The sequence below is a fragment of the Schistocerca piceifrons genome, chromosome 3, assembly GCF_021461385.2.
Source record: "Schistocerca piceifrons isolate TAMUIC-IGC-003096 chromosome 3, iqSchPice1.1, whole genome shotgun sequence".
Taxonomy (NCBI): Eukaryota; Metazoa; Arthropoda; class Insecta; order Orthoptera; family Acrididae; genus Schistocerca; species Schistocerca piceifrons.
This window is the reverse complement of record NC_060140.1, coordinates 560,276,266-560,291,282: the sequence shown is the minus strand read 5'-3', so window position 1 is coordinate 560,291,282 and position 15,017 is coordinate 560,276,266. Positions and strand designations below refer to the sequence as shown.

General features: G+C 41.7%; 1 protein-coding gene across 1 annotated transcript in view; it reads right to left on the bottom strand.

The window, feature by feature from the left end:
- Positions 1–266: 266 nt before the first annotated feature.
- The window catches only part of LOC124788839, a 32,441-nt gene continuing 17,690 nt past the window's right edge, over positions 267–15,017 (bottom strand). Inside the window, exons 4-5 of the mRNA XM_047256122.1 lie at positions 10,593–10,809; positions 267–509 (exon numbers count right to left, since the gene is read on the bottom strand). Coding sequence (XP_047112078.1) covers positions 267–509; positions 10,593–10,809 — 460 coding nt within the window. The remainder of the gene's footprint in view (positions 510–10,592; positions 10,810–15,017) is intronic.

Here is a 15,017-nt window from a genome sequence, read left to right as displayed (position 1 = left end):
AAATGCATCTATGTGCATAAGGTTTAATTAAGCACCTGGTACTCCACTTTTATGTTGTTGCTAGCAGTTACAAGAGTTAACTTTGAAACTCTCTGGTTTTAAATATCCCTTGATTTCTGTATTTTTTGCCACGTTATTATGAACACGGTATCCTGAACCTAACGAACTTTTCACCAACTGTGCGGAAAGCTATCGCAGAGGACGTAAACGAGACCTCTTGTAAGTGGCACTAGGACGGCGACGTGATGTATTCAGGCACACAGTTCTTAGCTCACGCTACTGTTCCGATCATGGTCACCTTCCACATCAGAAGCCATGCCACCATCGGCGTCGCCAGCCACGTCATCTTCCACATTCTCATCAGCGAGCCCATCTTCCCGTCGCTCCTCGTCGCCGCCTGGTCCGTCTGGCTCGTGGGCGCTGTACGCCAGCACATGGGGGTCCTCACCGAAGCTCCGCCGCCTCCACCCGCCACCGCCACCGCCGTGGCCATCGGCTGCGTAGATCACCTGCGGGTGGAGAGAGTGCCTTACAAATCCAGGAGAACCAAGCGTTCAACATATCAGCAATGTTTTGATACATCCAACAACAACTTCACACATAAGAAGAACTACGACCTTTGGTTTGGTTCGGGGATTCAATGCGGTAAGAATAGAAGGGAAATATAGTTAAGTACCCATGTACTTGTAGACAAATTAGAGACAAGTACACAGTTTGTTAGTAAGAAAACATAAACACTAGGTGATAAGTATAAAACAGCCAACTGGTTTCAACAAAACTTTTAGCAGGTGTCGACACCGACTATTGCTGTCTTCATCAGAAAATTCACAATTATAAATAAACATACATATAGATACAAAGAACATATTTTAGGGAAAAAGGGTATAGATATACATAACTCGTCCTTTGCCGATCATTTATTAACTGAAGACCATAATCCTCAAAAAACGCCGTTATCCTGCACAGAGAGAGGAATTGCTTCAGACTTTGTCTTCTACAGTTAAAAATTTTCAAATTGACCTTTGAATGACGGTGTCATTCTTGATGAAGAGTTGCAGTTGTGTAATAAAAATTTTTCTATGGTATAAAATCGTTGTTTAGAAGTGCGTTAAGCTGATTCCCCTTTTTTCAGTGTAGATTCTGAAATATCGTTTTCTTATTTCCATTTTGTTCGTCATAATGTTTTCGTACAAAAATGTATCTATTATTTGCCGTTGCATTGTCTTGTACAATTTATCACTTTGCTTAATAATGACTTCTGATACGTTATATAAATACTAACAGCTACTTAAAATACTTTTCGTAAATTAAGCGGCTGGCGTCATCGACTGTAACTAGGTGGCTTGACTAGTTTCGTGTCCCTGTTGTGGCAGCTTCGGCGAGTGAGCCTCTTTAGTCTTGACGCCAACTCCAGTGACCGTTTCCTCCTGCAGCCCTTAGTGGCGTATACTTTGCTACGAAACATAGTTATAATTTTTCTGGCGATTGCAGGCCGCGATGTCCGAGCGGTTCTAGGCGCTTCAATCTGGAACCGCGCGACTGCCCTGGTCACGGGTTCAAATCCTGCCTCGAGGGTGAATGTGTGTGATGTCCTTAGGTTAGTTAGGTTTAAGTAGTTCTAAGTTGTAGGGGACTGATGACCTCAGGTGTTTAGTCCCATAGTGCTCAGAGACATTTGAACCAATTGAATCATTTTTCTGGCGATTACCAGCTTTATTTCAGTTTTAATTTTCTTGTACGGTTACTGTTTCAGAACCACGTTTCAAACTAATAAACAGTAGAGGAACGGTGCGAATTTAAGCACACGGGGCAAAAAAATAGTCACGTCCAGCAGTCATGACGATAGGACTCTACCCTAGACAACCGTGCATTGGTGGAGCTCTTATTTCTGTTAAGGTGATTCGTGTGAAAAATGTTTCCGATTTATTATGGCCTCACTATCGGAATTAATCCATTTTGAAAATCGTTAGGGAATTCAATGTCCCGAGATCAACAATATTAAGAATGTACCGAGACTGCCACATTGTAGATATCACCTCTCACCACAGTCAACGCAGTGGCCGACGGCCTTCACTTAACGACCGAGAGAAGCGATGAGATGTCAGTGTTAACAGCCAAGCAGCTCTGCGTGAAATAACCGCAAAAATCAATGTGGTGCATACGACGAACGTATCTGTTAGGAGAGCGCGGCGAAATCTGGCGTCAATGGCCCCTGGCAGCAGAAGGCCGTCGAACGTATCGCCCACAGCGCTCTCATGAGTTCGTGACCATATCAACTAGACCATAGACGACTGGAAAACCGTGGCCTGATCTGATGAGTACCGACATGGTAGGCTTCGAGTGTCGCACAGGTCCCACGAAGCCATAGACCCAAATGGTCAACACGGCATTTTGCAAGCTAGTGGTCGCTCCATAATGGTGTGGGCTGTGTACATGGAATGGATTGGGCCTTCTAGTCCAACTGAACCGATCATTGACTGTAAATGGATATGTACGGCTACTTGGAAATCAATTTAAGCCGTTTCGGATTTCATGTTCCCTAACAGCGATGGAATTTTTATGGATGACAGTGCACCATTTCAGATCATTCTGTAAATTTCGAGCGAATGATTTGGCCACCCCCGGCGTGAATCCCATCGAACATTTATTGAACATGATCATGAGGTCAGTTCGTGCACAAAATCCTGTAGTTCAACACTTTCGCAATTATGGACCGCTGTAGAGGTAGTATGGCTCAATATTTTTGTAGGAGACTTCGAACGACTTGTAGAGCTTAACCCTGCTGTTCTGTTCACTTTTACTTGACATATATACTGTTCGGGTCAATATGACCCGACATATCAAAATGCTTTAGAAACATAAATTTTGGTACAGTTTTAGCTATCGACATTGTTGTTCTATTCCAGTACCTTGTTAGTAATAATAATAATAATAATAATAATAATAATAATGGTAATAATAATAATAATAACAATGCATACAACTTTATTGAGGGATATTTTTCATTTAAATATGCACATAAATTTGAAACAACAGACAGTTTCCATTACAGGCATTCAACTTAGAAAGCACTACAGTTTTTCCATACTTCTATTCTTATTGTTGACAGTTTAGACGTAAGTATTGACATTTTCTAACAACAGACAGTTGTCATTACAGATATTCATCTTAGAGCACACTACAGTACAGAACACACTACAGTTTTTTTATTACATTCCAACATAGAAAGCACTACAACTTTAGAATCCTCTCTTCTTACTGATTGTAGTTTAGGCACAAGTATTCACATAAATTTGAAACAACAGAATTTTCAATACAATCATCTTATAAAATACTACAGTTCTTTTCTTACTGCTTGCACTGTGGACACAAGTAGGTTACATGTTTCTTGCAAATATGTTTACTACATTTTCCACACACCATGTTTGTTTTATTGTCATTACTTGATGGACAGAACTTACAGCGTGCACGTTTTGTAGATTTTCTTGTTGTTACCGATTCTGACACACCACCCACATCATTCGGGTTTTGGATGCTTGTGACCATTCTCAAAGAATCTTCTGTTCTTGGGAAATGCGTTCTTGATGCAATATGTTCTTTTATCAGTGACTTTCCAAGTTCCTCCAAGAATATTCTCCTTCTAGTCAATTTGCTTGCATTCCAATTAGGGTCAACCGAAATCCACAAAACGTATGCATTATAAGCAGAAACATCAAGAATATTGTAGAAAACTATCATTGGCCACCTATTACTTTTTCGTTTGCATGTATATGTACCTAATAACTGATCAAGCGTGTCTACAGCACCTTTGGTTGAATTATAGTCCAAAATCATTTTTGGCTTCTTATCAGCCCTGTCACTGATTTCCGCATCATGGTGGAGAGTGCTCATAAGTACAACATTCTTGTGTCTCTTAGGAATATAATTAACCACAGTAGTGTCATTTGTGAAGTAAAATGAAGAGCTGTGTACCTCCTTGTTGGTCATTTTGTGTGGAAGCTCCGGCTTATTTTTCCGTATAGTTCCCAACATAGTCAATTTCCTTTTCAGAAGCAGCTGCCCCAAATTGTACGACGTAAAAAAGTTGTCACACGTGATATTCTGACCACGTAACTCAGAAGTGAGATCAGATACCACCCTCATTCCCTGATTTCTTTCTGGTGCCGCTCCACTCACCTTTCCTGTATAAATTTGGGCTTTCAGTACGTATGAAGTTTTGCTGTCACACATGGTCCATATTTTGATCCCATATTTTGCCGGTTTACTTGGGATATACTGCTTGAATGGACAGCGACCTCTAAATGCTACTAACTGCTCGTCAACAGTAACATTTTCTCCTGGATTATACAGTTTAGGAAGGACCTCTACCCACTTCTCCCAAATACTACGAATTGCGGCAAGTTTGTCAGTACGTCGTCTTTCCTCTCTAGTAGATTTCTTGTCAAATCGCAGGACACGTGATATCTTACAGAATGTTTCATGAGACATGGTTGCTCGAAATATGTTTCGCCCAGTATCTTTATCCCACAAACTTTTTGTAGACTCCCCATGAGATCGATATACACCCGCTAGGAGTAAGAGTCCTAAGTATGCATGGAAAACAGAACCATCAATATCTGTCCACTGTTCACCATAAACTCGCTGCCCTTCAATATTTGTCATCTCTATTATTTCATTTTGAAGCGCTGTGTGAAATACTGCTTCAAATGAACATTTTACATCAGATATTCTGCTGACTGCATACCTGGTAACTCCTGGGGTACTCTTGATGATGTTCGAAGCTGGTAGGCGACCATGTTGTGCTGGTGGATGCAACTGCCATTCTATATTCCCATTTTTAGAAAGAAAAGTCTCTACACTATTTTGTATGGGCTGTGGACTGTCGTAACTGTCATCGGAACACTCGCTTTCAGATGCATTGCTGATGTGATCTTCAAACTCAGAAAGTGATCCTTCATCTGGTGAGGCATTTACTATTTCTTCCAACTCACGATCATTCAATGGTCTCATCGCCATGGTGTCACAAGTCAAACTGGGCAGAAACAAAGCATTCCAATTATTGAGAACTGCCAATTATTATTTCCTGGGGAAAGCAACAAACAAGCCCATTGTTGTGAACGCATGGAGCTTTAGGTGATTGTTGAGAGTAAGTTGGAATGATGCAGTCACTATTCCCACACAACACAACAAAAATAATTTTCGCCATTTCCAGATTTTAGAAATAAATACGAGTTACACTAAACATATTTGTGTCGGGTCATTATGACCCGAACATTACATATGCAACTATTACAGTTGAAGCCCAAACTTCTTAAACTTTTTTAAAACCTTTTAAAACACATGCTGCTCATCCATTTTCAGACAAAGTCACAAAGTTTCATAAATATATATTGGTATTTACATAATGTAAAATAACGTTCATATTCGTTTCGGGTCATATAGACCCGAACAGAACAGCAGGGTTAAGTCACGTCCAGCTGCAGGGACAACACCACACCAGGCAACAGGAGGTCTGACACGATATTAGGAGATACCTTTAAAGCTTATGAGCAGGGCACTAGCGGGTACAGGAAAAGAGATATGATAGAAATAAGGCAAATACGTCTTCTGGACGTATTTCTCACGTCTTTCAGCCTATGTCACACGGAATGGAGTTCATATTTATGTTTAAGTTTCCCATAGTACCCATAAATGATCTTCAGCAAAAGCCAGGATGATTTCTACAGTTGTCGCCTACCTGTCTCTTTAGCTGCGATGTAGCTGCGAGACAGAGCCGTTATAGAAAGTTAACTGTCAAGAAGTTGTGAATGGCTTTTAGAGCTGCGTGAGCTAGAAGTGCGGAAGGAACAGTTTCTGATCTCGAAAGAAAGAAAAATGATGCATTCGTGGGAGAGGAAAATCCGTGTGAGGCAGTTCTAGAGGAATACCCACGTCACGCTCATACAATGTACTTAAAAAAATTATCCGATTCAAAGGACTGTATCTTATATATGAACGAAGACAGGTACTTGGGTTGAATTTTACCAGACGCATAGAAATTAAAAATTTACCTTGCCATAGATGCAAGAAGTTAATGAGCGTGGTTACCGGTAAGGACTCACTGATTACCCAAAAGTCCAGATGACAATGACGCAACAATGATTTGCATTCTCCGTTTCAGAAGAGACGCTTTAGTTACAACTTCGAACAGTGACTCGCTCCAAGGGTACAGCTTGCACCTCATACAGCGTAATGGGCGTAGTTATTTCTCATTGCACCATTGGATTCCAAGGGCACCTAATCTCAAGATATGTGACTTTTTCTTTATAGTTGGGAGGGGAAGGAGGATGTGAAAGCCTTTGTATGGCTACCCTTGGAACAACTTTGGCTGAATTGCGGAAAGTATGGTGCCACATGGCACTGGCTTTCCCAGCCCGTAATTAGATTCTCGTTTATGTTACATCGAATGGTATTAGGCCACTGTCTAAGACATTTTTCTGTGTCTATCCCCCCCCCCCCCCCCCCCCCCCACGAACCATGGACCTTGCCGTTGGTGGGGAGGCTTGTGTGCCTCAGCGATACAGATGGCCGTACCGTAGGTGCAACCACAATGGAGGGGTATCTGCTGAGAGGCCAGACAAACGTGTGGTTCCTGCAGAGGGGCAGCAGCCTTTTCAGTAGTTGCAGGGGCAACAGTCTGGATGATTGACAGATTTGGCCTTGTAACACTAACCAAAACGGCCTTGCTGAAATTAAAGAAATGTATGATGAAATAAGAGAAATTATTCAGATAGAGAAGGGTGACGAAAATTTAATAGTCATGGGTGACTGGAATTCGGTAGTAGGAAAAGGGAGAGAAGGAAACGCAGTAGGTGAATATGGATTGGGGCTAAGAAATGAAAGAGGAATCCGCCTGGTAGAATTTTGCACGGAGCACAACTTAATCATAGCCAACACTTGGTTCAAGACTCATAAAAGAAGGCTGTATACATGGAAGAAGCCTGGAGATACTGACAGTTTTCAGATAGATTATCAAATGGTAACACAGAGATTCAGGAACCAGGTTTTAAATTGTAAGACATTTCCAGGGGCAGATGTGGACTCTGACCACAATCTATTGGTTATGACCTGTAGATTAAAACTGAAGAAACTACAAAAAGGTGGGAATTTAAGGAGATGGGACCTGGATAAACTGAAAGAACCAGAGGTTGTACAGAGTTTCAGGGAGAGCGTAAGGGAACAATTGACAGGAATGGGGGAAAGAAATACAGTAGAAGAAGAATGGGTAGCTTTTAGGGATGAAGTAGTGAAGGAAGCAGAGGACCAAGTAGGTAAAAAGACGAGGGCTAGTAGAAATCCTTGGGTAACAGAAGATATATTGAATTTAAATGATGAAAGGAGAAAATATAAAAATGACGTAAATGAAGCAGGCAAAAAGGAATACAAACGTCTCAAAAATGAGATCGACAGGAAGTGCAAAATGGCTAAGCAGGGATGGCTAGAGGACAAATGTAAGGATGTAGAGGCTTATCTCACTAGGGGTAAGATAGATACTGCCTACAGGAAAATTAAAGAGACCTTTGGAGATGAGAGAAAAACTTGTATGAATATCAAGAGCTCAGATGGAAACCCAGTTCTAAGCAAAGAAGGGAAAGCAGAAAGGTGGATTATATAGAGGGTCTATAGAAGGACGATGTACTTGAGGACAATATTATGGAAATGGAAGAGGATGTAGATGAAGATGAAATGGGAGATAAGATACTGCGTGAAGAGTTTGACAGAGCTCTTAAAGACACGAGTCGAAACAAGGCCCCGGGAGTAGACAACATTCCATTGCAACTACTGATGGCCTTGGGAGAGCCAGTCCTGACAAAACTCTACCATCTGGTGAGCAAGATGTATGAAACAGGCGAAATACCCAAAGACTTCAAGAAGAATATAATATTTCAAATCTCAAAGAAAGCAGGTGATGACAGATGTGAAAATTACCGAACAATCAGTTTAATAAGCCACAGCTGCAAAATAATAACACGAATTTTTTACAGACGAATGGAAAAACTATTAGAAGCCCACCTCGGGGAAGATTAGTTTGGATTCCGTAGAAATGTTGGAACACGTGAGGCAATACAGACCCAACGACTCATCTTAGAAGCTAGATTAAGGAAGGGCAAACCTACGTTTCTAGCATTTGTAGACTTAGAGAAAGCTTTTGACAATGTTGACTGGAATACCCTCTTTCAAATTCTGAAGGTGGCAGGGGTAAAATACAGGGAGCGAAAGGCTATTTACAATTTGTACAGACACCAGATGGCAGTTATAAGAGTCGAGGGGCATGAAAGGGAAGCAGTGGTTGGGAAGGGAGTGAGACAGGGCTGTAGCCTATCCCCGATGTTATTCAATCTGTATATTGAGCAAGCAGTGAAGGAAACAAAAGAAAAATTCGGAGTAGTTATTAAAATTCGTGGAGAAGAAATAAAAACTTTGAGGTTCGCCGATAACATTGTAATTGTATCAGAGACAGCAAAGGACTTGGAAGAGCAGTTGAACGGAATTGATAGTGTCTTGAAAGGAGGATATAAGATGAACATCAACAAAAGCAAAACGAGGATAATGGAATGTAGTCGAATTAAGTCGGGTGATGCTGAGGGAATTAGATTAGGAAATGAGACACTTAAAGTAGTAAACGAGTTCTGCTATTTGGGGAGCAAAATAACTGATGATGGTCGAAGTAGAGAGGATATAAAATGTAGACTGGCAATGGCAAGGAAAGCGTTTCTGAAGAAGAGAAATTTGTTAACATCGAGTATATATTTAAGTGTGAGGAAGTCATTTCTCAAAGTATTTATATGGAGTGTAGCCATGTATGGAAGTGAAACATGGACGGTAAATAGTTTGGACAAGAAGAGGATAGAAGCTTTTGAAAAGTGGTGCTACAGAAGAATGCTGAAGATTAGATGGGTAGATCACATAACTAATGGGGACGTATTGAATAGGATTGGGGAGAAGAGAAGTTTGTGGCACAACTTGACTATAAGAAGGGATCGGTTGATAGGACATGTTCTGAGGCATCAAGGGATCACCAATTCAGTATTTTAGGGCAGCGTGGAGGGTAAAAATCGTAGAGGGGGACTAAGAGATGAATACACTAAGCAGATTCAGAAGGATGTAGGTTGCGGTAGGTATTGGGTGATGAAGAGGCTTGTACAGGATAGAGTAGCATGGAGAGCTGCATCAAACCAGTCTCATGACTGAAGACCAAAACAACAACATCGATTCATATCCAGGTGCCGGAGAAACGTGGTGGCGCCTTAATTACCTTGATGGCTAGTTTTTGAATTCAATTTGTAAGCGTTGCGCAGTTTTGTATGAACATGTTGGTTTTCTGAGTCTGCTTCAGACTGCATATTAACTACGAAGGCCTTTATTGGCCCTCATTGTGTCTCCTGCATTAGCAGACGATAAAACATGCTTTAGGCTGTAACATTGAAATAGATGTCTACAGGTGTGGCCGGGCGGTTCTAGGCGCTTCAGTCTGGAACCGCCTGACGGCTACGGTCGCAGGTTCGAATTCTGCCTTGGGCATGTATGTGTGAGATGTCCTTAGGTTAGTCAGGTTTAAGTAGTTCTAAGTTCTAGGGGACTGATGATCCCAGATGTTAAGTCCCATAGTGCTCAGAGCCATTTGAATCATTTGAAATAGATAAGGAAAAGTAAGAGACACGTTTGTCTTTAATCTAGATTTGTTGTGCTTCTGGTAGAGGATACGTTGAACATTTTCGAAAGGTAAATGAGGACTTCCGACTGCACGGTATTGTAAAATGTATCCAAAGATTATATGTGCACACATATAAAACCCAATTTAAAAAAATAACAACTTGATAACTTTATGCGTAAGCTAAAATACACCCCAAGAGTCTAACTTCATTCACCCAGACGACACAGTCTTATGAAAGCGGACGCCGGCCGAAGTGGCCGTGCGATTAAAGGCGCTGCAGTCTGGAACCGCAAGACCGCTACGGTCGCAGGTTCGAATCCTGCCTCGGGCTTGGATGTTTGTTATGTCCTTAGGTTAGTTAGGTTTAACTAGTTCTAAGTTCTAGGGGACTAATGACCTCAGCAGTTGAGTCCCATAGTGCTCAGAGCAATTTGAATTTTTTTGAAAGCGGACGAATCTGTTTCAAGTACCCTGTAGTTTTCGTGATCCATCATCATGAAGAAATAGTGAAAAGCAATTTCTTTTTTATTCAAGAATGGCTTCATGACATCTGGAGGGTTTATGACAATTATTCAGTTTCGATTGTAATGAATCATCATCAGGATCAATATCTCCTTCCGAAAGAAACACATGAAATCCCGCGGTGATTCAGTTCAGAGTATGATACTACACCACTTACAGCATAGTAGCATACTGACCTCGCATTGCCCATTGGTCTCCAATGAATAGATGCGTTAATTTCGTAACGACATACATGTCTTATTGATGACTCATTAAGAATATAAATCGGTTAACTGTCACAATCAACCAAATGCGATTAATGAATTAGTCAGAACAAAATTATTTTATTCAAACAGATTGGCTACTTCTTGAAATGAGGTAAGAGGTGCCGAGTTACCTGGTGGTCGCCACCACCGCCGCCGCCGCCGCCGCCGCCTCCGCCCACGAGCTTCTTGAGGCCGATGACGGTGGAGAGCACGAGAGCCACCTTGGCGACGAGCAGCGCCTTGCCCGCCAGCAGCGCGATCTTGCCCATGGCCACCTGCAGGAACATGCCCGCCATTGCCGCCCCTGCCGCCAGCACCATGCCGCCGTACTTGTCCTTCTTTTTGCCCCTGCCTGCAAACAGCGGCCCAGAACGTCACCTCAGTAGCACCGTCTTTAGGCTCTAACACAAACTAGCGGTTCAGAACACTGTACAGAGGAGAATTAGGTCACTAATATTGGAGTATTGTCTGTGGTTTCTGGGCTGGTGTAATTGATGGTTTGGGTTACATGTGTCTACACGGAAAATGATCCCACTTTTGTGCACAAATGAATGATGGAACTGGTGGTCAGCACTTTCAGCTTTTATGTTCCTATACACAATAGAGCTAAGATCTAGGTAGAAAAAATACACACTGAAAAGTCAAAGAAACTGGTTTTTCTGGCTAATATCGTGTAGTGTCCTCGCGAGAACGCAGTAGTTCCGCAACACGAGGTGGCATGGACTTGACTAATGTCAGAAGTAGTGCTGGAAGGAAATGACACCACGAATCCTGCAGGGCAGTACACAAACCCGTAAGAGCACCAGGGATGGAAATTTCGCAACAGCACGTAGCAAGGCATCCCAGATATGCACAATAATGTTCATGTCTGGGGAGTTTGTTGGCCAGCGGACGTCTTTAAACTCAGAGGAGTGTTTCTGAAACCACTCTGTGGCAATTCTGGACGTGTGGGGTGTCGCATTGTACTGCTAAACTGCCCATGTCCTTCGAAATGCACAATGGACATGAATGGATGCAGGTCGTCAGACAGGATCCTTACGTACGTGTCACCTGTCAGAGTCGTATCTAGACGAATCGGGGGTCCCATATCACTCTAACTGTACATACCCCACAGCATTGCAGAGAGCTAACAACAGCTTAACAGATCCCAGCTGACATGCGAGGCCTATGGATTCATGATGATGTCTCCATACCCGTATACGTCCATCCACTCGATACAATTTGGAACAAGACTCGTCCTCCCAGGCAACATATTTCCAGTCATCAACAGTTCAATGACGGTGTTGACAGCCCCAGGCAAGGCGTAAGTCTTTGTGCCTTGCGTCATGAATGGTACGTGAGTGGACCTTCGGCTCCAAAAGCCCATATCGATAATGTTTCGTTGAATGGTTTGCGCTCTGACACTTGTTGATGGCCTAGCATTGAAATCTGCAGCAATTTGCGGAAGGGCTGCACTTCTGTCACGTTGAACGATGGGTCCCGTTCTTGAAGTATCTTTTACCTGCCGTAGCGATGTCTGAGATTTCATGTTTTACCCGATCCCTGATATTAACAGTACACTCGGGAAATGGTCTTACGGGAAAATCCCCACTTCATGGGTACTTGGGAAATGCTGTGTCCTATCGCTCGTGCGCCGACTACACCACCACCTTCAAACTCAGTTAAATCTTGATAACTTTCCATGTAGCAGCAGTAACCGATTTGACAACTGCACCAGACACTTTTTCTCTTATATAGGCGTTACCGACCGCGGCTGCCGTATTCTGCGTGTTTACATATCTCTGTATTTGAATACGCATGTCTGTACCAGTTTCTTTAGCGCTTCAGTGTATTATACATGCACTCACTGCTACTTACAAAATATGGAAAGAACTTTGTGTCATTCGATACTGCGTTGTTCTACACACCATTTTTATTGCATCTGAATAGTGGAATATGTACTCAAAAACGTATTCTTTTTTCATCTTGTATCTTACTGAATACAAAGGAACTGCATAGGCCACCGACATGCTTTAGCGATTAGTAATAATTCACATATTGAACACCACAAACATAACCAACGACTGTAACAATTTCACATTAAATTCTATAGTATTTTCCGTGCTCGACTCTTTTAACGATTTTCTTGTCTGCATGTAGCATTGAGGTCGAATTCTCGTTAAGGCCCATTTCTTTCCTGGAAGTAAATAATAGTTTACGAGTATTATATACATATATATATATATATATATATATATATATATATATGTATATATATATATATATATATATATATATATATATATGTGTGTGTGTGTTTGTATGTGCCACAACTCTTCCCAATACTCTGGACCAATTTCAACCAAACTTGGTACACACTTACCGTATTGTGTGGCAACATTCACCTACCTATCATACTTGAGGTGTTATGAAGTTGTAAGCAATTAGATTCGTGAAAAACTGCCGCATAATATATAACCTTTGAATTTATTACTTTTGTGCCACTAACTCTATTTCCAATAAATTTAGCGAACAGTATCCACATATGCAGGTAAATGCACCTACAAATTTATATAAGGATACCAAATATATTTAAGGAGAATAGACATCATAGACACCGAGATGCGTGACAAACTGCCGCATTGTACGTGACGTTTATATTTATCTCTTCCTTGCCACTGCGGCTCTCACCACAAGATTTGATGACACGATCCACATATGCCACTGAATGTACTCACACAAGTATATCAATGTACAACTCATAGTTCAAGAGACAAAGTGTCATAAAACTGAGATCTGTGAAAAAATGCCGCATCATGCATGAAGTCTTAATACAGTTATTCTTCACAGCTAACATACTTCACCTGTAGAGTCAACTTAAGGAAATACCTGACGCCTGGTATCGCCTTTGACAACTTCCAACTGCCAAGCGCAAACGGCTGTAGGAGAAAACAACTGTCATCTGTGGTGCGATGAAGAGACGTTGCCATAGAGACGTTTACAAAAACGCTTTGTAGATAAGTGAAGCAGCTGCGTGCAGCGTCCAGAAACCGTCCGGGATATTACGTTACAAACACAGTCCATAAAGTTGGCGAAATGAATACCCAGGTAATGCCCGGTTTGTCAGTTGGTATGTAATAACTATAATAACTTTTCATTTACCCTATACTATTATGACGTCACAGTTCAGAAATCTATTTATTGAGATTGATTACTTACGTATGTGCCATTTAAAGATAATAATAGGAAGAGTAAACTTTACTGATTTAGGATTTATGCCTGTTTCATTTAAATTAATTCGTTGTAGCTATGCAGGACGTGACGCACTGGAACCATTTCTCTTTTTAATAGTTTAATATCTTTTAATTAAAATGTAAGAAACGGATGAGTGAGAAAATGAATAACAAACGACAGGAGGGATATTTGGATAAAATGTCAACAAACTCTGTTGTCGTGAATTGTCAACAGTGTCATACATTACTAGGGCAGGTATCGACTGCGGTCGATGTCGTCGCTCCAAGCAGTTTAGATTCTCAAGTAGTGTCTAAATCAAACTTTCACAATCAACACTGGTGGCTGTTGACGAAACGAATGGAATACATCATGGATATTGTTTTTGTTATTACCATGAGTGAAATGCAAGATGTGTTCATGTAAGGATGAATTGAAGAATAATCCCCATTACACGTTAGCCACTGCTTAAATTCGGAATAAAAATGATAGGCAGTGATCTGTTCTACTAACGGCCTTGTCAAAGAGGACGGACGAGTGGACAGCGACAAGGGCACTCTCTCACCCTTGGGGTAAGAAACAGGCTCTAATAAACGGCAGACTGTTATGAAAAATTACGTAAAGATGCAGAAGGCAACAGAAACCACTGCACTAAAGAGAGATGATGTTTTACATACAAACGTGTGTCGAATAACAATTGAAAGAGTGACATTCTACATGTCGGAGAGTGCAATATTAAAAATCTGAAAGAGGTAGAGAAGTAAGAAAATCTGCGAAAGGAAATGTAAAGTTTAAATCTACGGGGTGCTTTCAATAAGTAATGCAACACTTATTTTTCTCAGCCATTTTCGGTTGAAACAATACTAAATTGGATGTGGGGTATTGCGGAATATTCCCCCTTCAACCCCTATAGTTTCAAGGAGTTCTGAAGTGTAGCAGCGCTAAACATACCCTTCAAAATAGCGTTTGTAGCGGAGGTGCATCCGAGCAGAGAGCTGTCATTGAGTGTCTGTTGGCGGAAAAACAGAGCATCACAAATATTCATAGGCGCTTGCAGAATGTCTACGGAGACCTGGCAGTGAACGAAAGTACGGTGAGTCATTGGACAAAGGGTCTGTCACCATCGCAAAAAGGTCGCACAGACCTGTACGATCTTCCTTACGCCAGCCAGTCGCACACAGCTGTGACTCCGTCCGCAGCTCGTGGTCTAGTGGCTAGCGTTACTGCCTCGGGGTCACGGGTTCCCGGGTTCGATTCTCGGTCGTTTTTCGTGACAGTGGCAAAATTGGAACTTTATACGGACGCTTATGACCGCGCAGTTGAGCACCCCACACACCAAACATCAT